Source organism: Argentina silus, assembly GCF_951799395.1.
Source record: "Argentina silus genome assembly, chromosome: 13".
NCBI lineage: Eukaryota > Metazoa > Chordata > Actinopteri > Argentiniformes > Argentinidae > Argentina > Argentina silus.
Genome location: NC_139667.1, coordinates 9733547 through 9747377, shown reverse-complemented (window position 1 = coordinate 9747377; position 13831 = coordinate 9733547). Strand labels below are relative to the sequence as shown.

Below are 13831 nucleotides of genomic sequence, written 5' to 3'. Positions count from 1 at the left end.
TGGACAGTTAGCTAGAGTAGTGAGAACCCTCTGTGAGAACTGTTGCTCAGCCGCTGTGTAGATAGGCTGTACTGTCATTCATTTCTATTTACAGATACGGGTCATGTAACCACATAGGACAACATTAAACGCATTCTTCCGTTGACAAGTTGACTACTGTGAAAGCATGTATATTAACACTGCAGAGGGACATTGCCACTGTGTGACATGCATTCAGCGCATAAGTATCTCTCTAGAGGAACACCAACACACATAACTACCATGTGAGCAAGCTCAAGCCCTTACCCATTTTTGCTTTTGTTGTGTATACAAAGTGACTCATGGTTCAAAGAAGGACATGGTGCCTGATGATATTTACACACACACACATGCACGCACGCACACACACACGGACGCAAGCACACACGCGCGCGCGCACACACACACACACACACACACACACACACACACACACACACACACACACACACACACACACACACACACACACACACACAATGCATTTCATAACCCTATTCTCTAAAATCACCCAAATTGTGGCACAGGTTCTGTCCTCCTGTGCGTCAAGTGCATTGAATAACATTGAATTGTGATGGACAGAGCAGGGAGTCAGTGGCAATGTGTCAACGTCACCATGCTCGATACTGAAAGGGTTAAAATGACGTAGCAAGCGTAGTATTGTAGTGTGTGAATGAATGAGCCGGCAGAGCACGCACTCTGACCAACTGCCTGTCATATGAAGGAGACGAGCCTCCCAAACTGTGTGGAACACACACAGAGCTCCTCAACGTTCATTCGCCCGCGGTTTCCAGCGTTTAGTGAAGAACGTATACACTTGAAAGGCTTTTGAATCATTTATCGATTTAATTATGGCAAGAGGAGAGGGCGCTGAGCAATACGCTGCGGCAACCCTATTACCAAAACCTTTAAGTCAAGATGGAATCAAAATTACAAAGGTAAGTGGATGAATGAGAATTATCACATTGACTATTATTATGTAGGCTATAGGTTTCTACTGATTATCAGTTGATCAGGTGTCACTCAGTGTCGACCGCGTGTAGGCTATTACGCCCTTTGCTTATAGGCAGCATAATAATTATTTATAATTATAAAATGACAACACACAGTAGGTAATATGAAATAAAAAGGGGGTGGGGGTTCTGTTTTCTTTCAGCCGCAACGAGATCGTTGTAAGGCATGTGGTGCTTTGAGTTGTAACCTTTTAGTCATGTTTCCAGCACCTTTCCAGACAAACGCAATTGATTGACTATTTGAAGTGGGGTGCGTGGCTCGACGACACCAAATGTTCCTGCTCCGTCCATCGGGTTTAAGTTTCACCCGGCTTGTCTGAGCACAGCTGTGTTCCTAAAAAAATATCGTTATACCACTTTTAAAGGGACCTGCCTATATTAAACCCATACTAAACTGGATTTTCTCTAAAGGTAACTATTGGGTGCAAATTGGGACTCGTAATGATATGCATGTATAAACTGTTACACAGATCAAGTATCTAGAATTCCCTAAGAGGCAACCTTTCCAGTGTGTATAGTCTTCCCTCTTGGCTTGAGCACATCTCTTTCTGGTTGAGCTCCTGAGTTTCAGCTGCCTGGAACGCTCTGAGGCTGTTCACTTCTCATTCTGCCTGTCTGCATGGCACAGGTGACAACACAGTGACACATTAGCTGCTGTAATTGGATGATTGTACATTGATTGGCTGTGGGGAAGGGTGTATTTACTCATTGCCTATCAGAAGCAGGATGTGTGTTGATTGGTTTTGGGAGGAGGATGTGAGGACTCCTGACTGTCCGCTGACTGTTGGCTGCCCTAAGGCCAGAGATGGAATTTCACAGTGCCTACAACATCCCATGGTCAGAACCAATCACTGCCTCCCTCTGCGCCAGCTGAAGTTGTACAGTGGATGAACCTCGTGACCTCAGAGTCTCACACCACTTTCTAAGCTGAGAGCTGCCCAGACTGCACAGTCAGAGGGGGGATTAGGTCCTAATCTGACACTCAGCGGAGTGGGGTGAGGAGAGTTAGCCAATCTCGGTCTCACAATGGAACGGGTTGTTTGACTGGCTGCTGTTGGACCATAGCCAAAGCCTGTGACGGGCCGAGTGGGTGAGACGGGCCAGATGTGTGGGACTGGCCTGAGCAATGAAAGTGGTCAACTGAGCTCCATTGCTGAAACAATGCATAATCAAATAAGTGATGCTCATAAACAAGTATAAATTCACCTCTTGAACACTATCTTCTAATATCAGTTTTTCAATGCATAGACAGAGGTACATGGACATGCAATAAGCCCTCATATCAGAAGAAAATAAAAATTGTCAATCATAACCCATTCAAATCCAATCCTTTCATTCATCCTTTGCATCTGTATTTAGTCCTTTATTCCCCATCCTTGTTCCTCATGCTTGTGTGTGTTTTCTCCTGTTTCCCTGTTTTCCAGCGGAGGGACCAGAAGAGTCGTCTGTCAATGTGCAATAAGCTGTGCTACGCCATCGGAGGAGCTCCCTACCAGATCACAGGCAGTGCACTGGGCTTCTTCCTCCAGATCTACCTGCTGGATGTGGCCCAGGTGAGGGAGTGAAACAGACGTTGTTGCAAACAGTCGCACCGCAATTCAAGTTGCTCCGACTGAGTCTCGAACGAGTCACAACCTCTGATTTGCCAACACATGTACCGTCTCCTCAAATACCCGATGTAAACCAGCTGAGCTATCAAAAAGCTAGTAATTCGACAGCGTTGGTGGTGGGGGTGTTTTGAACTTGAGGAGTGACTTTACCATCTCAACTCGGTTACATGAGACGGGGTTCAGCTAGAGGGCAATACTATGATGACCCATCTAGAGAAGCCTACTGTAGTTTAGTATCCAGGCCAAGACATTGTTTCTAACCCATATCTGACTGTTTAGTCTCGTTGAGATTTCAAATCCATTTTTCTATTTAAACCAGGCTAAAATAGCTGCTACCCCGGGGATTACAGCACAGTCCCAAGCCTAGTGTAACTCAGTGTGCAAGTCAGTTGCTCCTCACAGCTGAGCATGTGTAGCTCTCTGCAGTGAAGGTCAGCACTTCACCTTCTAGACCAATCTTCCTTGAAAATGAGGTCATTTATCAAGCCCAAAGGAGGAAAAGTCAAGTGTATCTATTTTTTTTCTTCCTATCTATCGTCTATATATTTCTTCTCACTGTGCCTAGGACATACATGGAACTGATTAAAGGCAAGGCCAAATACTTCAGTGCTGTCTTTGAGCTGGTATCATTTTAACAGTCTCTGGCACGAAGCATTGAGTCAAGCGCATGGACTCCCGCTGTTTTGTAATTGCTACTCAATTAGCGAGTGTACACTGTATGAATGTGCACTATAGGAGTCCTATAGAATACAGCCCATTCAACCAGGGAGATGGTGAGCTCGCCAGAGTGGTCTTGAATGCTCCACTGTTTCTTAACAGATCACTGTTGCAAATTTGGCCTCTGCAATTTTACTGTCCTTCCACAACCTTGAAATCTCTTCAAGTGTCCCTCGAGAGGAATCTTGTGTCCAAGATGTAATCCACAACTAAGATATGGCTCCCTTTTCTGTCTTTTACAATAGTTAGTCTTTACTCAGTAACGGGTGGTGGTGGCTGACTGCCTGTGACAATCACTGACTCATCTTATCCTCTCTCTCTCTCTCTCTCTTTCTTTCTTTCTTTCTTTCTTTCTTTTCTTTCTTTCTTTCTCTTCCTCTCTTCTTCCTTCTCTCTCTCTCTCTCTCTCTACCCGCCTTCCCCTCTCTGTATCTACTCCTCTCCCTCTCTCTTTTCCTGCCTTTCTTTTCCTTTCTCCCTCCTTCCTACCACCCCCCTCTCTCTGTGTAGCTGGACCCATTCTACGCCTCCATCATCCTGTTTGTGGGCCGGGCCTGGGATGCTGTGACCGACCCCACCGTGGGCTTCCTGGTGAGCCGGAGCCAATGGACCCGCTGTGGCCGCATGATGCCCTGGTAGGTTGGGGGGGCGAGGAAATGAAAACAATGGGAGAGGATATTTAAATCAAGTAAAACTGGGATATTGACTGGAGGGTGGAGGAGAGGTAGACTTACTCTTAAAGATGAAAAACAGAACATCTTGTCACGGGGTAGATGGAGAGAACATGTATTTAATGGAGGAGTGGGCAGTAACCGTGGTAACAAAGCTTCAGTGGAATGGATTGAATAGGAGAGGAGGACAGGTTGTGACTGGATGCAGTGAGGCATCTAACTGCTCACATCTCTGCTGACTCTACATACTGTAATATCTGTCATATCCATCTATATCTGTTATTTGGGCGTGGTCCATCTTGGGGTTGGCTTTTGCTTTCATCTGTGGGTGCATCAGGACAGGCTGTAATTAGCCACAGCCTGTTTGCTCCAGTAGACATCATTAGTTGTGGAATGTGAATGCCCAGGTGGTTCTCTCCTTTGTTCTAAGTTGGCACTGCAAGTTTCCATGAAAAGCTGGTAGTGCTTTGAAGCTTCTGGCCAAGCAGCCATGGAGGACTTTCGTGGCTAAGCAGCTGTGAAGGAGGCAAGACTGTTAAGCCTGGCTGTGAGAAGCAGAGGGTAGGAAGGCAAAGAGGGCAGACTGAAGCCCATCTCTAAGATATCAGGTGTGCATTTGGACCTGGTGCAAAATGCCCAGTATCCCTGTCACTAGGTGGTTAAAGGACTGGCTGTATGACACACTAGATGTCTAGACACATGGCATTGCATACACTTTGGGCACCTCTTCACACTGTCTGGGCAAAAGCCATCTTCACGTTGAAGAACGTCAGTCAGGAAAAGTTTGGGCTTTATGACTTTCTTGTTTCCCTAGGTCTGTTGTTTGTTTTTTTTATCACTCAAGCATTTCAATAATCCATTTCATTTAAATAACCTGTTTCACATGTTGATAGTTGACAGAGATTATACGAAAATGCGAATGATTCAACTTAAAATCAAGTCTAGACAAATCGTATGAGGAGAGAGAAGGCACACCATAAAGATATGGTATGGCTTCTTAATGGTGGAGGTGTTCTGTTGTGAGTCTGTTTTTGTAAAGAGACATGACCTTGATGTTGTGTGTACATACACTGATCCCTACTCTGCCGTTAACATTGTACGGGGTCACACCAGAACCCTCATAGTTATTTAAATCAGAGGGGACATAGTAACCGCACTTATGTAATGTGCTGCTGTATATTTAAACACACACTCTTCTACAATGGAACAGGGCAGAGCGTGTCGGTGCGCACATGCATGCAAGCGTGTCATATTTCAGAAAGGTACGCTTTGATGTCAAAATGGATATTTGACATCTGATTTTGATTCGATAGGCAAATGATATTGAGAGCGAAGACGTTTAGACACAAGAAATACACAAGAAATGTGATTCATGTCAGAGGACCCTGGGCATGTGAGGTAGAACCCAAGTGTGTTCTGCATGTGGAGAGGAAGAGGAAGAGGGGGAGGGGAACAAAGAGGCTTCTCCTTCTCTCATTGGTCCAACCCTCAACACACCACTGGCTTTAGACCAATAGGGGTCTGAGAAGCGTGTGTGTGGCAGTTAGGGAGGGGGCTTGTCTCAGCAAGGTTACCACGGGTCAAGCAGAGGGGAGATTCTTGGCTGCATGTCAATAAGGTCATTGTTAGAAGGCGGCAGTGTGGATAGTTTTGTAGCCTGTGTGAACCACACAAAGCCCCCCAAGTAGCTCCATGAACAGAGACGGAGCAAGGACAAGGAGATGTGGATGTCTTCACTATCAGTGATGCATTCATGACACTACTGTGTTCCCTCTGAGTGCCCCTGCCATTTAGTACCTATTATCAGTGGATTCATTTTATCAAAAATTTTACAGCAATGATCCTGAACTGTTTAATGGCTGTACTAGAGTGTGTGCGTGCGTGTCATAAAAACCCTGCCTCTCTGCTCCATTCAGCCGCAAAACTAAGACATGGATATAGCTATACGAGTTTATGGTTTACTGCATGTCTTCATTGACCTAAGATCAAAAGGATAATTGTAATAATAGAGAGAGAACACAATGTTATCTTAATAGGTTATGCTGATAAGTGTTTTATTTAGAGTCTCTCTGTCTGAGGTTTCGCAGCGTTTTTGATCAGTCAACATTGAAGAGTCAGAGGCACGTGATTGCCTGCTAAATAAAAAGGCGTCGGTTTTCTTCCTCTTTCTTGTCCCACATGAAGCGTGTTGTGTGTTTGTGTGTGTTTTGCTTCAAGGTCATTGCTGGGGGGTTGATCCTCTTGCTCATGTTAAGCACATCTGTGATCTTTGTGTAATCAACCATAGTGAGATTGTGTAACGTAGCCAATCAAAATAATATCTGACCTCTATTTTCAGTCGAATTAGTCTATTGACTCACATTAACCTGATTCAGTCAGCTATGTAGGGAGAAAGAGGGGATTTCCCTATCTGTTGGTGTGGTATGTCACAGAAAAAGGGGCGCCCCGTTTAAGCAGCCATGCGTGTGTGGGGTGACGTGTCGGGTCAATTGAACAAACGTGTGTTCAGTGAGATGATATGCCCCCGGGGGACTGTGAACAGTGTACACTTCATGCTTGCAGGTCAAACACAGGGAACAAAAACCAAAAATATTATGCTGGAGATTGTTATGTTCCTGCTCTTGTAGGAATAAAAACATATTACAAACTAATGTGAAAATGAAGTTCTGTTTGTGCTGACATAGAAGACAAAGACAAAGAGAACGCCCACTGCCCTAACCGCTGCCCTACTGGCATAGAAATGTCTTAGTCAATATAAATTTGTCTTCGATACCCTCCGGCCATACCCACGCCTGTACTCTTGAATGGGACAGTGTGCTGGAAACCCAGTAGTGGATCTATTGTTCTCCTATTTGGAGTGGATTGGCCTGGTGGTCAGGCACATTGTGTGGTTCTAGAGAGAGAGAGAGAGGGAGATCAGAATGGCGCCACCATAAGGCCAGCCCACCATAAATTCCCAGTACTGTGCAGAGAGAAAGGCCATGCTGAGCCCATTCTCCACGCGCAGCCCTACACAAGGGAGGATTAGGGGGATTATTCACAAAAGACCAGCTCCCAATGCTCAGCGACAAACCAAAAAAAACAAAAAAGAGTGACTGTAAGAAAAGGAGGAAGAAAGGGGGGGTTCACGCTGCTGTTACAGTGGATAGAATCTAGTACCCAAACTCCACCACCATCATACCTGCTTGTTACCTCTCCACCTGAAAATGCTGCGTGAATATTAGAATTGTGTGATTAAAAGATAGACATGTGTGACCTCCCCAGTGATCCCTATATAAAGTGTATCGATCTCCTCTTGTCTTCCAGGATCCTCATCTCCACTCCGTTTGCCGTTCTCACCTACTTCCTGATCTGGTATGTCCCCCCGGTGGAGGAGGGAAAGGTGCTGTGGTACCTGGTCTTCTACTGCCTATTTCAGTCTCTGCAGACGGTACGTCTCTTTCCTGGCGACACCGTCTATCTGTTATCCGTAAGGCTCACTGTTCAGTCAGGATGGGTCCGGTGCTGCTGTATGTCTGACTGGGTTTCCTTTGTGTGTTTTGTGCAGTGCTTCCATGTCCCCTACTCCTCCCTCACCATGTTCATCAGCACGGATCAGAAAGAGAGGGACTCTGCCACTGCCTACCGTAAGTCAACCTGGCCTGCTTTGTGGTTCGGAACCACCACCGCCTTGTGGTTCTAATCGGACGATGGTCTTGATTCATGTCTTACTCTCTCTCCATCTCTCTCCTCATCCCTTCATCTCTAAGGTATGACCGTGGAGGTCCTGGGTACAGTGATCGGCACGGCGATCCAGGGACAGATTGTGGGCGGGGCCATCGCCCCCTGTATCAAGGGAGAGCTGGATTTTATCGACAATGGCAACTCCTCCCAGTTGGGGTCAGAGGTCAACATCTCCCACATCTCCCTGGATGAGACGGTGAGAGGGTGACCGCAGAGAAGGGCCTGGAGCCTGGAGTTCAGTGTTTTAAACTGTCCCCAGTCCTCCTGATCCCATATCCAATGCTGGATCGTGCCTTCTTAGCTTCTTGGAAGCTTAGGTGGAAAATGACAGAATTAATTATTTGAGACGGCATATATTGAATCATTGGAACAAGGTTGTTCTAGACCTAGACATTAACCTGATTAGTGGTTTGGACTGAATTGGGCCCTGAGTGTCAGTGCTGACCGTAAAGCCTCCTCTCCTGTCCCCCTAACAGAAGCGAGCCTACATGATCGCCTCAGGAGTCATCTGTGCCATCTACGTATTCTGTGCTGCTGTCTTGTTCCTGGGCGTCAGAGAGCAGGAAGGTAAGAATATAGACAGACATGCAAATCAGTCCCTTCTCTACCACCTGAAGATATTCACGATGGCATAGTTTAAAAGAAAAAAACTTAAATCTCATGTTCAGGGTGTGAGTGATTCATATTCATTGTCCTTGAGCAAACGTTTCCCTCTCTCTCTTAACCCTGAGATGTTGGGGTACTAGACAAAATGAGGAGGCTACATTTTAGCAGGCAGCCAATGTCATGGACAAACATAGAATGTTTGACACCATTCCTCATTCTGTTCAATGCATTACAATGAACCCATCCTTTCTACCTCTGTCAGTCTCCCATTGATACATAGATGCATTCAATTTCTACGTTGGTCCACGACATTTGCTGCCTGCCAAAAATGTATGTTCTGTATTGATTCCCTCATAACAAGCCTGTTTCAGCTGATGCGTGTGACAGTGGGTGGATGGCCTCTAACCGTTGTGTTGTCATCTCTCTCTGTGGTGGGGTCTTCAGAGAACGGCCGTCTGAGGTCGGAGCCTATGTCGTTCTCTGAGGGCATAAGAATGGTAATGAGCCACGGGCCGTATGTCAAACTGGTCATGGGTTTCCTCTTCACCTCCCTGGCCTTCATGGTGAGTGATGCACTTATTCTGTGCTACAGTACCATACACACTGCGCGCACACACACACACACACACACACACACACACACACACAACAGTAGTTCACAGATTTAGATATCAAATCCTTTATGATGTGTATTTCCTCCTCTCCTCACAGCTATTGGAGGGGAACTTTGCCCTGTTCTGCACGTACACCCTCGGCTTCAGGAACGACTTCCAGAACATTCTGCTGGTAATTATGGTGAGTGGACTCCTGGTTCTTATAGAAAACCAATGGTTACTTTCCCAAACCTCCCCCTATAGGCATCAGTAGGCATTATTATATATAACCTACAAGACCTGTGCCTTCAGCAGTACTGGCTGGCTCAGGTGACCTTGCAGTATAGTGGAACCTCTCTGGGTCCATAGTGTTTCGGGGACCGGTGGGGGGGGTTGAGGAGACGTGTCGCCGTGGGGATGAAAGGGCACATTTTCGGGGTGAGAGGAGGCGTTGTTGTGGCCCCTGGGAACCTGTTCTCCGCTCACACACTCTGGCTCCGCTGGCCAGAGAAAAGAGCACAGAGGGTTCCTTTGTTGCCCCGGCGATCTGTCAACGCCACCATGGGAACGGCGCTTCGCCTTTTCTCTCAATTTCGCTGTTGTTTTGGTTCTTTCTCTTCTCTGTCGCTTTTTCCTTCACCACCCTGAGTAGGAGAGCTGCAGAGTACTGGCCGTTAGAAGAAGAAGAAGATGTGGATGTTTCTTTAGGGTCTGAAAGGAAGAGAAGAGATGTTTTCTGCTAGCTTGGTCGTTTGATATTTCCCAAACGGCTGAATAGTCAGCCATTGGCTCCTGCTTGTGTGGTCATCTGACACACTGGTTGACCACATCTCTCTAAGAGGTCATGGGTCATCTACAGCCTGCAGGGTTCAACAAAGGGACTGTGACCTTCTCTCATGACCTTTTACTCCATTGGTCAGTCTGGCCTTTCCTGTTACCACATTGCCCACAATGCTTAGAGAGGTCTTACGTGCACATTCCTATGGAGGTGAATGAAAAGTAAAGTTCCTATGTGGGTGAATGTATCATGATGATTGGATGGTGAAGTTGATGTTATTCTTTGATGTTCCATTTCTAGCTCTCTGGGACTTTGTCTATTCCATTCTGGCAGTGGTTCCTGACACGTTTTGGGAAGAAGACTGCCGTTTACATTGGCATCACAGTGAGTGTGTGTGTGTGTGTGTGTGTGTGACCTCATGTCAAAGCTTGTCTGTGTGTGTGTGTGCCTACATCTGTGTGTTTCTGAGGCAAGCTCTTTCATCTCATATCTTATCTTCTGTGCCTCTCTCTCCTGACAGTGGGCAGTACCCTTCATGATCCTGATAGTCTGCGTTGAGAGCAATCTCATGGTGTCCTACATGGTCTCCGTGGCAGCAGGAGTGAGTGTGGCTGCAGCTTTCCTTCTGCCCTGGTGAGTACTTTCTGATTAGATCCCAGAGATCACTCTGAGTTTCCCCATATACCTCCAGTGTCTTCTCTTGTGTGGTGTGTTTCTGTCTTTTCTATCAACTCCTCAGACTGTGTGTTTCCCTTGGCAGGTCCATGCTCCCAGATGTGGTGGATGATTTCAAAGTGAAGAACCCTGATTCCCACGGCCATGAGGCTATTTTCTACTCTTTCTATGTCTTCTTCACCAAGTTCGCCTCTGGAGTGTCCCTCGGTATCTCCACTCTCAGTTTAGAGTGAGTTGGTCTCTCTCTCTTTATTGTACATAACAAGCTACCCCTTATGCAGGACTCTTACTGCCTCAGGTGAAAGAAATGGGATTCTCAGAGAGGCCTAAATTCCATCATAGGATATTACCTGTATAAGATAAGCTTAATTTCTGCAGTCCACCATTCTAATCATGTGGTTAACAATAACATAATCCTCACTCATAATTAGCCAAACTGTACTTATATCTGCTTTCTTTCTTCTCTCTCTCTCCCTCCCTCCCTCTCTCTCTGTACATTTTTGAGCAGCTTTGCCGGGTATATAACCAGGGGCTGCTCGCAACCGGAGGCGGTGAATTTAACCCTGAAGGTGCTAGTCTCCCCTGCGCCTGTGGTTCTGATCTTTCTGGGCCTTTTCATATTCAAGACCTACCCCATCAATGAGGAGAGGAGGCAGGGCAACCGAAAACTACTGCAGGAGATGATGTGAGTCCGCACGCACGCACGCACGCACGCACGCACGGCTGATTGGTGGGTTTCCAAATTAGGCCAGAAACCTATTGTAATAGAGCGGGGTTCATGCCCGACTTGAGCTATTTCTTCCCTAATGGAACCGCAGAGTCTAAGAGGACAGGGACTATTCACTTCATACTGGGACACTTAACTCAGTTCCGTCCTGGCATCTTTTTCTATACCTTAGCTTAATTAGAAGTAAATGCTTTAAACCAGAGTTGCCCTGTCATGAATAAGGAGCCTGGTTTAAACAAGCCAAGTCCTTTGTGCCTAACTCTTGGCTGTGTTCCCGTTCTTTAACACAGGGACAGCGAGCAGGATTCCGAGACTGAGTCCACAGAGCTTGGGAGCGTTGTGTAGGAGGAGGAGGGACCCAACGAAAAGGCCACCACTGTCCCGCCTGTTTGCCATGGCTGGCAGGAGTGACAAGGCCACCGGGGACCTTGGACAGGCTTTGTGTGTTTTGGGTTTAACTGGACTAACAGAGGAAGAAACCACAGACCACACTGTGGTGAGGCTACCCAAACATAATGGTCCTCTCCATTGGATTCCACAGGCCTACAGGGCCCCCTAGTGGACATTCAGAGTAATCTCAGCCTCTGTGGCCTGTTGAGTAACTTCTGTAGGCCTTTCGAAATGTGGTATTGGTTTATGTGTTTGTTTGTTTACATTACAAAACTTGGTTTTGGGATTTTTTGTGTTGGATCTTTAAAATCAAATCAAAGACTTGAATGGGAGGTTTGTCTACCTGATCCAAGTGTTAGGTCAAGAGGTGCGAAGCCTTTCTCTGCACTAAACAATTTAAAAACAAGACTTTCCATTCAGCAGGATGGTCCTCATAGAGGGAAACATTTCAGCCCTCATTTTTAAGGGCATTATCATCAACATATTTCATCTAGTCTGGAGTTGTATGATTGTGTTTTATCTGAATTATGTTCAGAGGTTTCAAGAGAGTGTGTACACACAACACAGTATTTGTGTTCTCTAGGGGTGTGGAGAGCACAGATATATACAAATACAGAAAACTGCATTCATTGGAGGGATTTCACTGAGGAGGTAATACTTGGGAGAATAGTCCTGGTATCTGGTAGGGGAACAGAAAAAGGAACCATTAATTAAAAAAAATAAAAAAACTTTTTAGGACCTTACTAACTGATCTTTAATTAGATTTCTGTATTTTCAGATGTACTGCATCTCAACTGAATTACTACCTTAACATCACATGTCTGTACGCTGTAGTTGCAATGACATTTTATAAGGTTCTGACCAGGTTTTATTTGGTTCATGTTGTTCTGCCACCTGGTGCTACACGGTTGTCCTGCCAAAGCAGATTCTCTTCTGGAGATTTCTGATAGGACCTGAGGGATGCATTCCAATAGAAGTGACAAAACTCCACTCTATTTAACAACTGCCTCTCACTCTTTGAGTAATGTGTTGATGCCATCAACTGTATGGATATCTTAGAGGTCCTTTTGGATAAAAGCACAGGATTTTCACCTCAAGTGTAGTGGAAGGCTTTATTTAATTATTTATTAAACTAGAAATTAATCCAAGGGATTATTATTTTCTGACAAAAGCAACACAGTACTAATTTGTTGATATGTTGCAAATTCATCAAAACCTGTATACTATGCACTTGTTCTTGTGTATGGAGGTGTACTTTCATTTGTGTGTATATAGGAGAGTTTGTGGGTTGATATTGTATGTACTGTTGATGTGTGCCTGTGTGTGTGTGTGAGCAGAGCACACATCAAGTGTATGTTGTGTATATGTTTATTAGATTGTCATGTCCTGGAAAACTTGTAGGATCGACAGAATGATGGGTTGACTTTCATTACAAGATGAGCAGATTTTTTCTTAACTTGTTTACTTTTTAGAAGTTTCACATGTCAACCTGTCAGTAAATGGTGTGGTGTTTTGAATATGTTTTATGTGTAATGTGACAATCAGTTTTAGCATCTTATTCTTAGTAACCCTCAACAGGAGGATCAGAATTCCAAAAGTATTATTTTGCCATCACTCAATGGCCTTAAATAGACAGTGAGGGATGCAGTCAGCCGTAAGGAAGGAAAACATGTTTTACTCTCAATGTCTCGTTGAACAATTGTGTAGAAAATCCTGAGCCTTGTCTCATTTAAGTAACTTGACCATTTACAATATTTCAAGAGATGTTTATGGGATATTCTTGTGGAACGTTTTCTTAATCCTTCTCCAAGGTGTCATCTTGAAAACTGAATGGTATTAAGCACGTCCCAATGTGCTCCTCTCTCCAGTATGATGTCCATATATGGTGTACATTTTCTGTATATATTGTATGTAAATTGTAAACATGTTTCAGAAACTGTTTGATAGAGTTGCCAGTGACAATAGCTGCTAAATATTATGTACAATAATAAAATATTATTAGTAAAGTAAAAAATCATGAATAAATTCTAACAGATGAAAATACTCAATTATTTATTTGAAAATAGCAGATAAATTAGTAATGTTTATCATGACAAAACAATGTTTACCTTTCTAAGACCACGTACCGACTTCTAGCTCGACAACCAAAGTTATTAACAGCAGTTACTCCCATTCTTATTCTGTACATACACGCATATCAGGAGAGGAAACGCTGCTGTATGTATGAGAAACAGGACTCGCTCTTGGTACTGTGCAATCTTGAAATATGAGTCGATGCGCATCAATTACCAGTTGTCAACTCTGATGAGC

General features: G+C 44.9%; 1 protein-coding gene across 1 annotated transcript; it reads left to right on the top strand.

The window, feature by feature from the left end:
* The first annotated feature begins 841 nt into the window (after positions 1–841).
* LOC310814648 (sodium-dependent lysophosphatidylcholine symporter 1-B-like) lies at positions 842–13542 on the top strand. The gene is made up of 14 exons (XM_083684140.1): positions 842–956; positions 2456–2584; positions 3869–3993; positions 7336–7459; positions 7577–7655; positions 7779–7948; positions 8229–8319; positions 8803–8921; positions 9070–9153; positions 10030–10113; positions 10250–10362; positions 10490–10633; positions 10913–11089; positions 11422–13542. Exons 1-14 carry the CDS (start codon positions 870–872, stop codon positions 11474–11476), a joined length of 1581 nt encoding a protein of 526 aa, XP_083540266.1. The 5' UTR covers positions 842–869; the 3' UTR covers positions 11477–13542.
* Positions 13543–13831: the final 289 nt, after the last annotated feature.

Bases quoted from the DNA above. Each gene is read 5' to 3' on its own strand.
- LOC310814648 (XM_083684140.1), top strand. From the start codon at position 870: ATGGCAAGAGGAGAGGGCGCTGAGCAATACGCTGCGGCAACCCTATTA. The intron at 957-2,455 runs GTAAGTGGATGA...CCTGTTTTCCAG, and splicing joins ATGGAATCAAAATTACAAAG to CGGAGGGACCAGAAGAGTCG. The intron at 7,460-7,576 runs GTACGTCTCTTT...TGTTTTGTGCAG, and splicing joins TATTTCAGTCTCTGCAGACG to TGCTTCCATGTCCCCTACTC.